We start from the raw sequence: 13,574 nt of genomic DNA, 5'->3' as shown, positions 1-13,574 counted from the left end.
CAGAATCATCGATTACGTTGAGCATATTTTATTTCACAGATTTCACCACACAACAAGCGTTCCCTCAGAAACGGGGCGGTACCACGAGGAGGCTGGGCAGAGGAAACGCCAATTGCAAGTCTCTATTCCGAGTGGGTGGGTCTTTATGCAGAAGATGACAGTCATGTTTTGTTTGAAAGCTTGCAATTAACAGCATCGAAACAACACCTCGTCTGATTCCCTCACCCTGGCTCCTATCTGTACATTTACCGGCCGCTGTAATACCCGAAATCCCTCGCTGAAATGGACGAAACGAGCCCCCTCGTCTCTCCTCTCCAGGACTCCATAGATTACAACTACTGCCAGAGCGAAGCCACCGGTCCAAGAACTCCGGGTTCTGTGGTGCGAGTGTCGGCTGGGAGCCCTGGACGCAGCCGGGAGAGACAGCCGCTTTTGGTCAGGGACAGAGGGAACTCTCCGCGGGATCCACACAGGAATGAGTTTCCAGACGACCCAGAGTTTCGGGAGATCGTGAGGAAAGCAGAACAAGCCATAGAAGAAGAGATCTTTCCAGAGATCATCTGCCAAGGATCTAGTGGTAGCTACTTCGTGAAAGACTCTCAAGGGGTGAGACGGACTAGCTTCGTCCCGCAACTAGCTTTTTAAATGACCACTTATATATACCACTTTGACTTTTTAATGTTACATGTCATCTGTTACATTAAAACAGACAAGCTTCTTCTAGCTACGACTGCTAGTCTTTCGAGAGAGAAATGTACACAGACAGACTGACTGACAGATGGATGGATGTACAGACGGACTGACAGACAGACAGGCTGGGAGACTGACGGGGAGAGGATGCAATCTGTCATTTTTTTTAAACGCCCTTTGTTTTCAAGTAAGCCATATAACTCAGTCTTATGCAGCAGCACCATCACATGATTTTGCTTACACTGTCTGTCTGCTCCATCAACCTGCTGTTGCTGATTCTAGCTCTGACAGTGTAGTGATGTCATCATGTTCTGTATTGACTTCCACCAGCTGCAGCATCTCTCTGCAGTGTTGCTTTTTGGGTGATGTGACAGTTGAGGTGAGCAATTTACACATGATGGTTTCTAGCCATAGTAGACCTTGCTGTATAGTAGATACGGGATGTAGTTCAACCATGCCAGGCTGGGGCTGTGACCTGGCATCATCACAGAGCCCAGCGTCATTGGCACATTGGCAATCAGGGTGGGAAAAACCTCTGTGGGCTGCCAGCCCCACGTGGTGTGACGCATGAAATAGAAAGAAGTTGCCCCCAGACCTTGATCTAAGGATAAGGACACTGTAAGATCCTAGACATGCCTTGGGGCAACTTCTATTAAAACCAGTGTGGTGCACAGTGCACACAGGCCCAATCTTTCAAAGGTTAGCTGACACTATCAGTTCTCAGGCCTAAGCAAATGTGCTGACGTCCCTGTATAGAAAAGGTTGAGACACTGTCATACAGGAGGCCTATTATATAAGGCAGGCTGGGAGAGAGTATTATGCTTTGTTCAGACGTTAATGTGATCTGCCGTAGACCAGTCGAGGAGCGTTTATTTTTTAACCCATAGAAAATCAATTTACTCTGTGTGTACTGTGTAGGCTGCTGTCTGTGTGAATATGTTGTAGCTTAGGAGAAGTCATGTGCTAGCAATCTGAATGGATAAAGGTAGAGCTCTCCATTTTCTCTCCAGAGGTAGGCCGAGTAATCAGCATCCCCACACTCTCTGAAGAAGATGGATACTGCATTTCCGTTCCCTAGCCTGCCTCTCTCCTTTCAATTCAACACACTCAATAAACACATTTCTGTTACTCTCCTATGGACCAGTGGCTATTAAAGGCAACAGATATAAACTTACAGGGTTGCATAGGCTGCGTTCCAGGGCATCTTTACTGTTGTCGTACCGTGTATATGTGGCGGAGGTGAGTTGGACTCACAACTTCATGAGGAGGTAATCCTCCCTGCTAGCGACTTTACAGATCTTTGTCAGCCTCGGCCCAAGAGGGAATTTTCTCTTGGTCTAATGATTAAGGCGTTGGTTTTGACCAATAGACCAGGGTTCAGATCCCTGGCCGACATCCAGGTCACAGCCCCAGCCTGGCATGGTTGAACTACATCCCGTATCTACTATACAGCAAGGTCTACTATGGCTAGAAACCATCATGTGTAAATTGCTCACCTCAACTGTCACATCACCCAAAAAGCAACACTGCAGAGAGATGCTGCAGCTGGTGGAAGTCAATACAGAACATGATGACATCACTACACTGTCAGAGCTAGAATCAGCAACAGCAGGTTGACGGAGCAGACAGACAGTGTAAGCAAAATCATGTGCTGGTGCTGCTGCATAAGACTGAGTTATATGGCTTACTTGAAAACAAAGGGTGTTTAAAAAAGCGGGAGACCAGGGTTCAGATCCCACTCATGGCACATGCACTGCATGACCAAAACTATGTGGACACCTGCTCGTCAAACATCTAATTCCAAAATCATGGGCATTAATTATTATAAATTTTACCTTTATTTAACTAGGCAAGTCAGTTAAGAACACATTCTTATTTACAATGACGGCCTAGGAACAGTGGGTTAACTGCCTTGTTCAGGGGTAGAACAACAGATTTTTACCTTGTCAGCTCTGGGATTCGATCTAACAACCTAACGGTTACTGGCTCAACGCTCTAACCACTAGGCTACCTGCCGCTATGGAGTTGGTCCCCACTTTGCTGCTATAATAGCCTCAACTCTTCCGGGAATGCGTTTCACTAGATGTTGGAACATTGCTGCAGGGACTTGCTCCCATTCAGGTCAGGGCTCTGTGCAGGCCAGTCAAGTTATTCCACACCGATCTCGACAAACCATCTCTTTATGGACCTCACTTTGTGCACGGGGGCATTGTCATGCTGGGAACAGGAAAGGGCCTTCCCCAAAATGTTGCCACAAAGTTGGAAGCGTAGAATAGTCTAAAATGGCATTGTATGCTGTAGCGTTAAGATCTGCCATCACTGGAACTAAGGGGCCTAGCCTAAACCTTTATTCCTCCTCCAAACTATACAGTCGGCACTATGCATTTGGACAGGTAGCGTTCTCCTGGCCTCCACCAAACCCAGATTTGTTTGTCGGACTTCCAGATGGTGAAGCAGGATTCATCACTTCATCACGTGATTCAGCCAACACATTTCCACTGCTCCAGAGTCCAATGGCGGCGAGCTTTACACCACTCCAGCCGACGCTTGGCATTGCGCTTGGTGAACTTAGGCTGTGTGCGGCTACTCGGCCATGGAAACCCATTTGATGAAGCTCCAGACTAATAATTATTGTGCCGATGTTGCTTCCAGAGCCAGTTTGGAACTCGGTAGTGAGTGTTGCAACCGAGGACAAACAATTTCTCTGTGCTACGCACTTCAGCACTCAGCGGTCCTGTTCTGCTAGCTAAGCCACATCAATGTGGTTCCAGAGATGTTAAACACTTCTCCAGGTGTTGTGAGATATGATCTTCTGGCACAGTCAGCGAGACTGCATTAAAGACGACCTGGAACGTGCCCATAGACTACAAAGCTAGCCTCAGTCTCTGTGCTTAGCCTCCTGTGTGGCTCCCTCCACAGTCGATCATGTGAGGAAACTCAAGTTAATCCGATTGACTTTAATGGCTTGAAAAACGATTCCAATTCCAGCTTGTTAGCCCCATCCTGCAGGTTCTGCTGCACCATGAATCACCCTCTTTGATTGGCAAATGTTGTGTTATGTCACTTCCTCTGACATTACCACTCTCTCTCTCTTACTATGGGTAAAGAATATTAGTAGAGTGTAACAAGTACCAATAATAATCCCCTGTCTGTAGAACGTAATCGGTGTGTTCAAGCCTAAGAACGAGGAGCCGTATGGTCAGCTGAACCCAAAGTGGACCAAGTGGCTCCAGAAGCTGTGTTGTCCCTGCTGCTTCGGACGGGACTGTCTGGTCCTGAACCAGGGCCATCTGTCTGAGGCCGGGGCCAGTCTGGTAGACCAGAAACTACAGCTCAATATCGTGCCAAAGACCAAGGTAGGGGGGGGGGGTTACAGGCAGACATGCATGCATTCACGCACACACGCAGTCAGTCTCACACACACACACACACACACACACACACACATAGGGTATGGACAATAAATTCTTTATCTCTCCCGTTCATCACTATCTCGCTCTCTCTCTCGCCTCTCTCTTGCCTCTCTCTTCTCTAGGTGGTGTATCTGGCCAGTGATACGTTTAACTACAATGCTATAGACAGAGTCAAGTCTCGGGGAAAGAGGCTAGCTCTGGAGAAAGTTCCCAAAGTTGGACAGCGCTTCAACAGAATAGGCCTCCCTCCTAAGGTAGGTTCAACTGCCGCCTGGGGTTCAGAACCTACAACTGGGCAGTGTTCATTCGGCATGAAATGGGAGAAAGCAATCTAAAACAGCTTGAAACAGTGAGGCATTATCTGAACTTGTCCAATAAGAAACACACATTTTGTACAACGTTTAGAAATGTTTTGCAACAGTGAACACAATGCTGTCATGGTGCTTCTGTCTCTGCTTTAGCCAACACTTAATGCGTCATACATGCCACATGTAGCGTTGTTGACTAATTCAACCAATCAAGGGCTTGAGGAGCAGTTGATGAGTTGAATCAGGTATGTTAGTGCTGGGTTAGAACCAAAGCCTGCAATCCCCAGGACTACAGTTGAAGAACACTGCCATAAAGTAAATAATATGGTAACCCTTAAAGGGGAAACTTACAATTGAAACAATAACAAAGAGGGGACCCCGCCTCAGTTTTGGTAAAAAGCAGAGGGATCAGGCCTGACTAAATGTAACCACTCTAAAATGCATAATCAGAGCTATTGATGTAAAGACTGACCATCTAAGATATCAATATTATAGTTGTAAGCATGTTGAGGCTAACATTTACATTTACAATGTTGACAAACGTTGGGGTAAAACAAGCTTATATTTTGGGTTCTGATGGGGTACAACAGTTGAACTAAGCTCATGAGGCATTTATACAGTACAGTGGCTTGCGAAAGTATTCATCCTCCTTGGCATTTTTTCCTATTTTGTTGCCTTACAACCTGGAATTAATTTATTTTTGGGGGGTTTGTATCATTTGATTTACACAACATGCCTACCACTTTGAAGATGCAAAATATTTTTTGTGAAACAAACAAGAAATAAGACAAAAAAACTGAACTTTAACCTGCATAACTATTCACCCCCCAAAGTCAATACTTTGTAGAGCCACCTTTTGGAGCAATTGCAGCTGCAAGTCTCTTGGGGTATGTCTCTATAAGCTTGGCACATCTAGCCACTGTGATTTTTGCCCATTATCCAAGGAAAAACTGCTGCAGCTCCTTCAAGTTGGATGGGTTCTGCTGGTGTACTGCAATCTTTAAGTCATACCACAGATTCTCAATGGATTGAGGTCTGGGCTTTGACTAGGCCCTTCCAAGACATTTAAACGTTTCCCCTTAAACCACTCGAGTGTTGCTTTAGCAGTATGCTTAGGGTCATTGTCCTGCTGGAAGGTGAACCTCCGTCCCAGTCTCAAATCTCTAGAAGACTGAAATAGGTTTCCCTCAAGAATTTCCCTTTATTTAGCGCCATCCATCATTCCTTCAATTCTGACCAGGTTCCCAGTCCTTACTGATGGAAAAACATCCCCACAGCATGATGCTGCCACCACCATGCTTCACTGTGGGGATGGTTTTCTCAGGGTGATGAGAGGTGTTGGGTTTGCACCAGACATAGTGTTTTCCTTGATGGCCAAAAAGCTCAATTTTAGTCTCATCTGACCAGAGTACCTTCTTCCATATGTTTGGGGAGTCTCCCACATGCCTTTTGGCGAACACCAAACATGTTTGCTTATTTTTTTATTGAAGCAATGGCTTTTTTCTAGCCAGCTCTGTGGAGTGTATGGCTTAAAGTGATCCTATGGACAGATAATCCAATCTCCGCTGTGGAGCTTTGCAGCTCCTTCAGGGTTATCCTTGGTCTCTTTGTTGCCTCTCTGATTAATGCCCTCCTTGCCTGGTCCATGAGTTTTGGTGGGAGGCCCTCTCTTGGCAGATTTGTTGTAGTGCCATATTCTTTGTCTTTTAATAATGGATTTAATGGTGCTCTGTGGGATGTTCAAGGTTTCAGATATATATTTTTAACCCAACGTTGATCTGTACTTCTCCACAACTTTGTCCCTGACCTGTTTGGAGAGCTCCTTGGTCTTCATGGTGCCGCTTGCTTAGTGGTGTTGCAGACTCTGGGGCCTTTCAGAACAGTTGTGTATATATACTGAGATCATGTGACAGATCATGTGACACTTAGATTGCACACAGGTGGACTTTATTTAACTAATTGTGTGACTTCTGAAGGTAATTGGTTGCACCAGATCGTATTTAGGGGCTTCAAATACATATGCAAGCACCACTTTTCAGTTTTAGATTTATAAGTAATATAAGTAATTTTTTTCATGTCACTTCACCAATTTGGACTATTTTGTGTATGTACATTACATGAAATCCAAATAAAAATCTATTTAAATTACAGGTTGTAATGCAACAAAATAGGAAAAACGCCAATGGGGATGAATACTTTTGCAAGGCACTGTAAGTTATATTCTTCAAGAATCAATGATTATCATTCCTTTATAAGTCCAAAAATGGATGTAGCTACTGCAGATTGCCCCTTTTTTAAAGCCTGCAGGTATAAAAATGTAGAACTTCCTATCAGCATGTATGAGCCTTTGTCTTATAATAATCAATTTTCCTCCATGGCTCAGGTGGGATCATTCCAGTTGTTTGTGGAGGGCTACAAAGACGCAGACTATTGGCTAAAGCGGTTTGAGGCAGAGCCTCTTCCAGAGAACACCAATCGGCAGCTGCAGCTTCAGTTCGAGAGACTGGTGGTCCTCGACTATATAATCAGGAACACAGGTGTGTGCAAGAAACAGAGAAACTAGTGTTTCTGTATTTCATCGTCAGGAACACCGGTATGTGTGTGTGGAAGGGAGGATGAATAACTGAATTAGATGCATTGTAGCTTGATGCTGTGTTGATGCTTGCAGATCGGGGGAATGACAACTGGCTGTTAAAATACGACTGTCCAATGGACACAGAAAAGAACCGGGTGAGTAGACTTACAAAATACAATTTTAAACGTATGATTTAGACTTGTAGCGTTAGTTTTATAGGAGTTATTAAAGAAAGTGTGAAACTGGAATGTCACATTCTTATTGTCGCTCTCTCCCCCTGTGTGTGTGTGTAGGAGACAGACTGGGTGATGGTAAAAGAGCCTATTATCAGACTGGCAGCCATAGACAATGGTCTTGCCTTCCCAATCAAACACCCTGACTCCTGGAGAGCCTGTGAGTGTCTCTCACACACATACGTGTGTGTATATGTGTGTGTTGAAGTCGGAAGTTTACATACACTTAGGTTGGAGTCATTAAAACTCGTTTTTCAACCACTCCACACATTTCTTGTTAACAAACTACAGTTTTGGCAAGTCGGTCAGGACATCTACTTTGTGCATGACACAAGTAATTTTTCCAACAATTGTTTCAGACAGATTATTTCACTTATAATTCACGATCACAATTCCAGTGGGTCAGAAGTTTACATGCACTAAGTTGACTGTGCCTTTAAACAGCTCGGAAAATTCCAGAAAATGATGTCATGGCTTTAGAAGCTTCTGATAGGCTAATTGACAACATTTGAGTCAATTGGAGGTGTACCTGTGGATGTATTTCAAGGCCTACTTTCAAACTCAGTGCCTCTTTGCTTGACATCATGGGAAAATCAAAAGAAATCAGCCAAGACCTCAGAAAACAATTGTAGACCTCCACAAGTCTGGTTCATCCTTGGGAGCAATTTCCAAACACCTGAAGGTACCACGTTCATCTGTACAAACAATAGTACGCAAATATAAACACCATGGGACCACGTAGCCGTCATACCGCTCAGGAAGGAGACGCCTTCTGTCTCCTAGAGATGAACGCGCTTTGGTGCGAAAAGTGCAAATCAATCCCAGAACAACAGCAAAGGACCTTGTGGAGATGCTGGAGGAAACAGGTACCAAAGTATTTATATCCACAGTAAAATGAGTCCTATATCGACATAGGCTGCTCAGCAAGGAAGCCACTGCTCCAAAACCACCATTAAAAACTCCAGGCTACAGTTTGCAATTGCACATGGGGACAAAGATCATACTTTTTGGAGAAATGTTCTCTGGTCTGATGAAACAAAAATAGAACTGTTTGGCCATAATGGCCATTGTTATGTTTGGAGGAAAAAGGGGAGGCTTGCAAGCCGAAGAACACCATCCCAACCGTGAAGCACGTGGGTGGCAGCATCATGTTGGGGGTGCTTTGCTGCAGGAGAGACTGGTGCACTTCACAAAATAGATGGCATCATGAGAGAGGAAAATGATGTGGATATATTGAAGCAACATCTCAAGACATCAATCAGGAAGTTAAAGCTTGATTGTAAATGGGTCTTCCAAATGGACAAAGACCCCAAGCATACTTCCAAAGTTGTGGCAAAATGGCTTAAGGACAGCAAAGTCAAGGTATTGGAGTGGCCATCACAAACCCCTGACCTCAAACCCATAGAAAATTTGTGGGCAGAACTGAAAAAACATGTGCGAGCAAGGAGGCCTACAAACCTGACTCAGTTACACCATCTCTGTCAGGAGGAATGGGCCAAAATTCACCCAATTTATTGTGGGAAGCTTGTGGAAGGCTACACGAAATGCTTGACCCAAGTTAAACAATTTAAAGGCGACACACTCAATAAGTATTTAGTATCGTGTAAACCTCTGACCCACTGGGAATGTGATGAAAGAAATAAAAGCTGAAATAAATAATTCTCTCTACTATTATTCTGACCTTTCACATTCTTAAAATAAAGTGGTGATCCTAACTGACCTAAGACAGGGAATTTGTACTAGGAATAAATGTCAGGAATTGTAAAGATTTTTTTTTTTTTTAAATGCATTTGGCTAAGGTGTATGTAAACTTCCGACTTCAACTGTATGAGAGGAACCCACACTACTTCATTCCTCTTCTCTGTAGATCCATTCTACTGGGCGTGGTTATCTCAGGCTAAGGTTCCTTTCTCTGAGGAGATTAGGGACCTGGTTCTGCCAAAACTGATCGACCCCACCTTCATCAAAGACCTGGAGGAAGACCTCTACCAACTCTTTAAGGTTAGCAGGGGGTTTAATTTGCCTGGCCCCAGATCTGTTTGTATTTCTGCCAACTCTTATGGACAGCACAAACTTACCTGGGACCAAGGTTTTCATGGCCTTGATGTCACTTGACGTCACAACAAAGTTCTACTCTACTCCATTCTGTCCTCCTCACAACACTTCTTGCATCATGCCAGCGTTATTAAAGTGACGTCTTGTCCTGTGTTCTCTACAGAAGGATCCAGGCTTTGACAGAGCACAGTTCCACAAACAGATAGCTGTGATGAGAGGACAGGTGAGTTGGTGGGGGAATACCTAGGCATCTGAACAGTGTCAGTATTTGTCATTGGCCTCGTACTCAAATCAAATCGTGTTGGTCACATACACATATTTAGCAGATGTTATTGTGGGTGTAGCGATATGCTTGTGTTCCTAGCTCCAACAGTGCAGTAGTATCTAACAATTCACAACAATACACACATCTAAAAGTAAAAAAATGGAATTAGGAAATATATAAATATTAGGACGAGCAATGTCGGAGTGGCATCGACTAAAATACAGTAGAATAGAATACAGTATATACATATGAAATGAGGAAAACATTGTGTAAACATTATTAAAGTGACTAGTGTTCCATGTATATAGGGCAGCAGCCTCTAGGGTGCAGGGTTGAGTAACCGGTGGTAGTCGGCTAGTGATAGCTATTTATCAGTCTGATGGCCTTGAGATCACTATGGTGTTGAAGGCGGAGCTATAGTCAATGAACAGCATTCTTACATAGGTATTCCTCTTGTCCAGATGGGATTGTGTAGTGTGATGGTGATTGCATCGTCTGTGGATCTATTGGGGCGGTATGCAAATTACAGTGGGTCTAGGGTTTCAGGTAGATGTGATATGATCCTTAAATAGCCTCTCAAAGCACTTCATGATGACAGAAGTGAGTGCTACAGGGCAATAGTCATTTAGTTCAGTTACCTTTGCTTTCTTGGGTACAGGAACAATGGTGGACATCTTGAAGCAAGTGGGGACAACAGACTGGGACAGGGAGAGATTGAATATGTCCATAAACACTCCAGACAGCTGGTCTACACATGCTCTGAGGACGCGGCTAGGGATGCCGTCTGGGCCGGCAGCCTTGCAAGGGTTAACACGCTTAAGTCTTACTCATGTCGGCCATGGAGAATGAGAGCCCACAGTCCTTGGGAGTGAGCCGCGTCGGTGGCACTGTGTTATCCTCAGTGGGCAAAGAAAGTGTTTAGCTTGTCCCGGGAGCAAGACGTCGGTGTCCGCGACGTGGCTGGTTTTCCTTTTGTAGTCCGTGATTGTCTGTAGACCCTGCCACACACGTCTCGTGTCTGAACCGTTGAGTTGCGACTCGACTTTCTCTGTACTGACGTTTTGCCTGTTACACTAAGTGTGTGATGCTGAAGCTGTGTTTGTCACCAGATCTTGAGTATGTAAATGTTTCTGTGTGTGTTTGCCTCCATCTGTTTGTGTAAACCTGTGCTGAAGCTCCGTATGTCTACCACCAGATCTTGAACCTGAGCCAGGCCCTGAAGGAGCATAAGACCCCCCTACAACTGGTCCAGATGCCCCCAGTCATAGTGGAGACAGCCAGAGCACCACAGAGAGCCAATAGTGAGTCCTACACACAGAGCTTCCAGAGCAGGAAACCCTTCTTTACCTGGTGGTAGAGGAGGATGCCAAGTAGAAGAGGAGGTAAGAGGGGGAGAGACTCGAGATGGAGGAAGACTGTATAGCACTGGAGCAGAAAGAGAGGATAGTGAGAAGCGAGACAGATGAAGAGTAGGGAGGAAGAATGGACCAGATTGAGAGACTGCAGAGGAGGAAGAAGAGCACCGTTCAAAAACCTCTGCCTTCAGTTTCATCAGCCAATAAAGCTCTTCCCTGCTCATAGCCAATAGGAAGCCAGATATGTTTATACCTTCCCTGGACCCCATCAGACACAGTTGTGCTGTGACTACAGACATAAGAGAGAGAGAGAGTAGTGTCAACATTCTGTGTCTTACAAATGATATTTTAAAATAAATATAAAGGGGTAAAGAATGGAATGTTAAGACAGTTGGGTAGCCCTGCACTGGTAGTTGGCTGAAAGAGATGATTATAAAGACCCAAAACTGTGAAAGACTCCCACTGTGGCAGAGGTTAGGTTCCCATTGCCAACTGATGGTTGTATTTATTGTAGCGTTCTCCTTCAGTGACTAGTTAATACTTTTTTATTTTATTTACTATCATTACAAAATGTCTAAATATGGTAGTCCAATCAAATTCAAGTGCACAGAATATCTTTTTACCTAAGGTTAAACATTTTAGCCCCAATTGGTCACTTTCCTTACCAAGTTACAGCCTTCTAGCATCTCTTATGGCCACTGAAGCATGACATTACCATGAACAGTATGGCTTGTAGCTAGCAAGTAGAGAATAAGTCAAGTGTCCTGATATTTGTAGCTATAATCTTTATGGTCTGTTAGGGTTGCAACATTCCAGTAACTTTCTCAAAGTTCCTAGGTTTTTCAGAAATCGTGGTTGGAAAATTACGGATTTTCTGCTGTTACCCTTCTGATTCCAGGAGTCTTCCAACCAGAAAATCTAGGAATGTTGTGAAAGTTACTGTAATTTTGCAATCCTATGGTGATATGTATGCATGTATGCTGCGGTCAGACATTCAGCATTTTGGGTCTTATTTGAATGAGTGTCTTCCTTTGACCCAGAAGAGCCTGACCACAGGAGGTTGGTGGCACCTTAATTGGGGAGGACGGGCTGGTGGTAATGGCCGGAGCGGAATCAGTAGAATGGTATCAAATACTTCTGAAACATAGTTCCCAGGTGCCATTCCATTTACTCCATTCCAGCCATTATTATGAGCTGTCCTCCCCTCGGGCAGCCTCCACTGAGCCTGACTGAAGTAGCCTGGTTAAACCAGAATGAACATAGCGCTCACCATTGTTTCACTTCATGAGTGCAGTGTTAAATATGGGTTAACCAGGCTATGACAGAAGGGCCACGTTACAGGTGGTACTAACTACTCATACTGGGATTGAAGTTTGTACTGCAGATTGAACTGGGCCATGTTCATTAGGGCACATTGTGGGAAAATGTTTTGCAACAGAAAACAAAAATAAGCATGTCTTATTGGACAAGGCCAGATGGTACCTTCTGATTTCACTCCTTTTTGGACACTTTTCTTTCATTTTGTGCCTACTGAACATTAACCCGGTAACAGTGCCTGTTGTGTTACGGGCATCTGCATGTGATGGCAGCCCTGTGGCGCCACCTATGGGACGACTGCAATGTACTGTCTCAGAAATGCACATTGCCTGTTTCCTCACATCTTGTTTATGTAAATGTACATTTCCTGCTGTAGTAACCAAACTGATGTATTGTATTGACAATGCACAGGAGGTTGGTGGCAACTTCATTGGAGGGGCTCGTGGTAATGGATGGAGCGGAATGGGTGGAATGGTATCAAATACATGGTTTCCATGCGTTTTTCATTTCATTTACTCCGTTCCAGCCATTATGAGCTGTCCTCCCCTCCGCAGCCTCCACTGATATGATTTGTACTGTATGTAATGTATTAAAGAATGAAATGCATAAAGAATTGTACTATTCCATTATCAAGGTTTCTTGTACTTTTCTTGTCTCATACGTTGCATCCTGATTTTCTACCCTTCTCCCAAAGTGTGCACTTGCACACTTTTCTAACACGATTTAGCAATCGTGGAAACTCAATCCAGCCCATGCTTACACCAATCACAAGTTTTTAAATCCATGACCGGGAGTGTCCAATTGCTGAATTCTAGAGAGGGAGGAGAATTGGGAGGCAGACTTGGTTGATTTATTTGAAAGGAATATTGATAAAATCAGGTCATTGTTATGTATTGACTATATTTTACATTTAAGTCATTTAGCAGACGCTCTTATCCAGAGCGACTTACAAATTGGAAAGTTCATACATATTCATCCTGGTCCCCCCCTGGGAATTGAACCCTGGTCCCCCCGTGGGAATTGAACCCACAACCCTGGCGTTGCAAGCGCCATGCTCTACCAACTGAGCCACACGGGACCACACGGGACCTATATCTTAGCCTACTATTTCCAGGTAAACACCAGATAAAAAGACAGGCAGATAAATAAAGCGTTACCTTTTCGGTCTGCTGGTGTATGTCATTACACAGTTCAGTCGTGGACACTTGTGGCGGGCGAGCCACAGAAGAGTTCTGTTATTCTCTGTCTCATTTTAACACGATCTGAAAGTTTTATAGAGAACCAAGGAGTTTTTTTTAAACGTTTTTTTTTTACTGAAGATTGTGTTTGTTTCATATGATTGTGTTTAGCTTTTTGTGTTTCA

At 44.2% G+C, this 13,574-nt stretch overlaps 1 protein-coding gene across 1 annotated transcript; it reads left to right on the top strand.

The window, feature by feature from the left end:
- The first annotated feature begins 202 nt into the window (after positions 1 to 202).
- On the top strand, positions 203 to 12,682 carry LOC120029777 (phosphatidylinositol 4-kinase type 2-alpha-like). Its single transcript, XM_038975047.1, has 9 exons — positions 203 to 606; positions 3,846 to 4,046; positions 4,226 to 4,357; positions 6,795 to 6,948; positions 7,080 to 7,141; positions 7,280 to 7,379; positions 9,087 to 9,220; positions 9,438 to 9,497; positions 10,735 to 12,682. The coding sequence occupies exons 1-9, from the start codon at positions 283 to 285 to the stop codon at positions 10,894 to 10,896; spliced, it is 1,329 nt and encodes a 442-aa protein (XP_038830975.1). The 5' UTR covers positions 203 to 282; the 3' UTR covers positions 10,897 to 12,682.
- The last annotated feature ends 892 nt before the right edge of the window (positions 12,683 to 13,574 follow it).

The sequence above is a fragment of the Salvelinus namaycush genome, chromosome 35 (genome assembly GCF_016432855.1).
Source record: "Salvelinus namaycush isolate Seneca chromosome 35, SaNama_1.0, whole genome shotgun sequence".
NCBI classification, from domain to species: domain Eukaryota; kingdom Metazoa; phylum Chordata; class Actinopteri; order Salmoniformes; family Salmonidae; genus Salvelinus; species Salvelinus namaycush.
The sequence above is the reverse complement of the archived record's forward strand: the minus strand, read 5'-3'. Positions and strand labels throughout refer to the sequence as shown.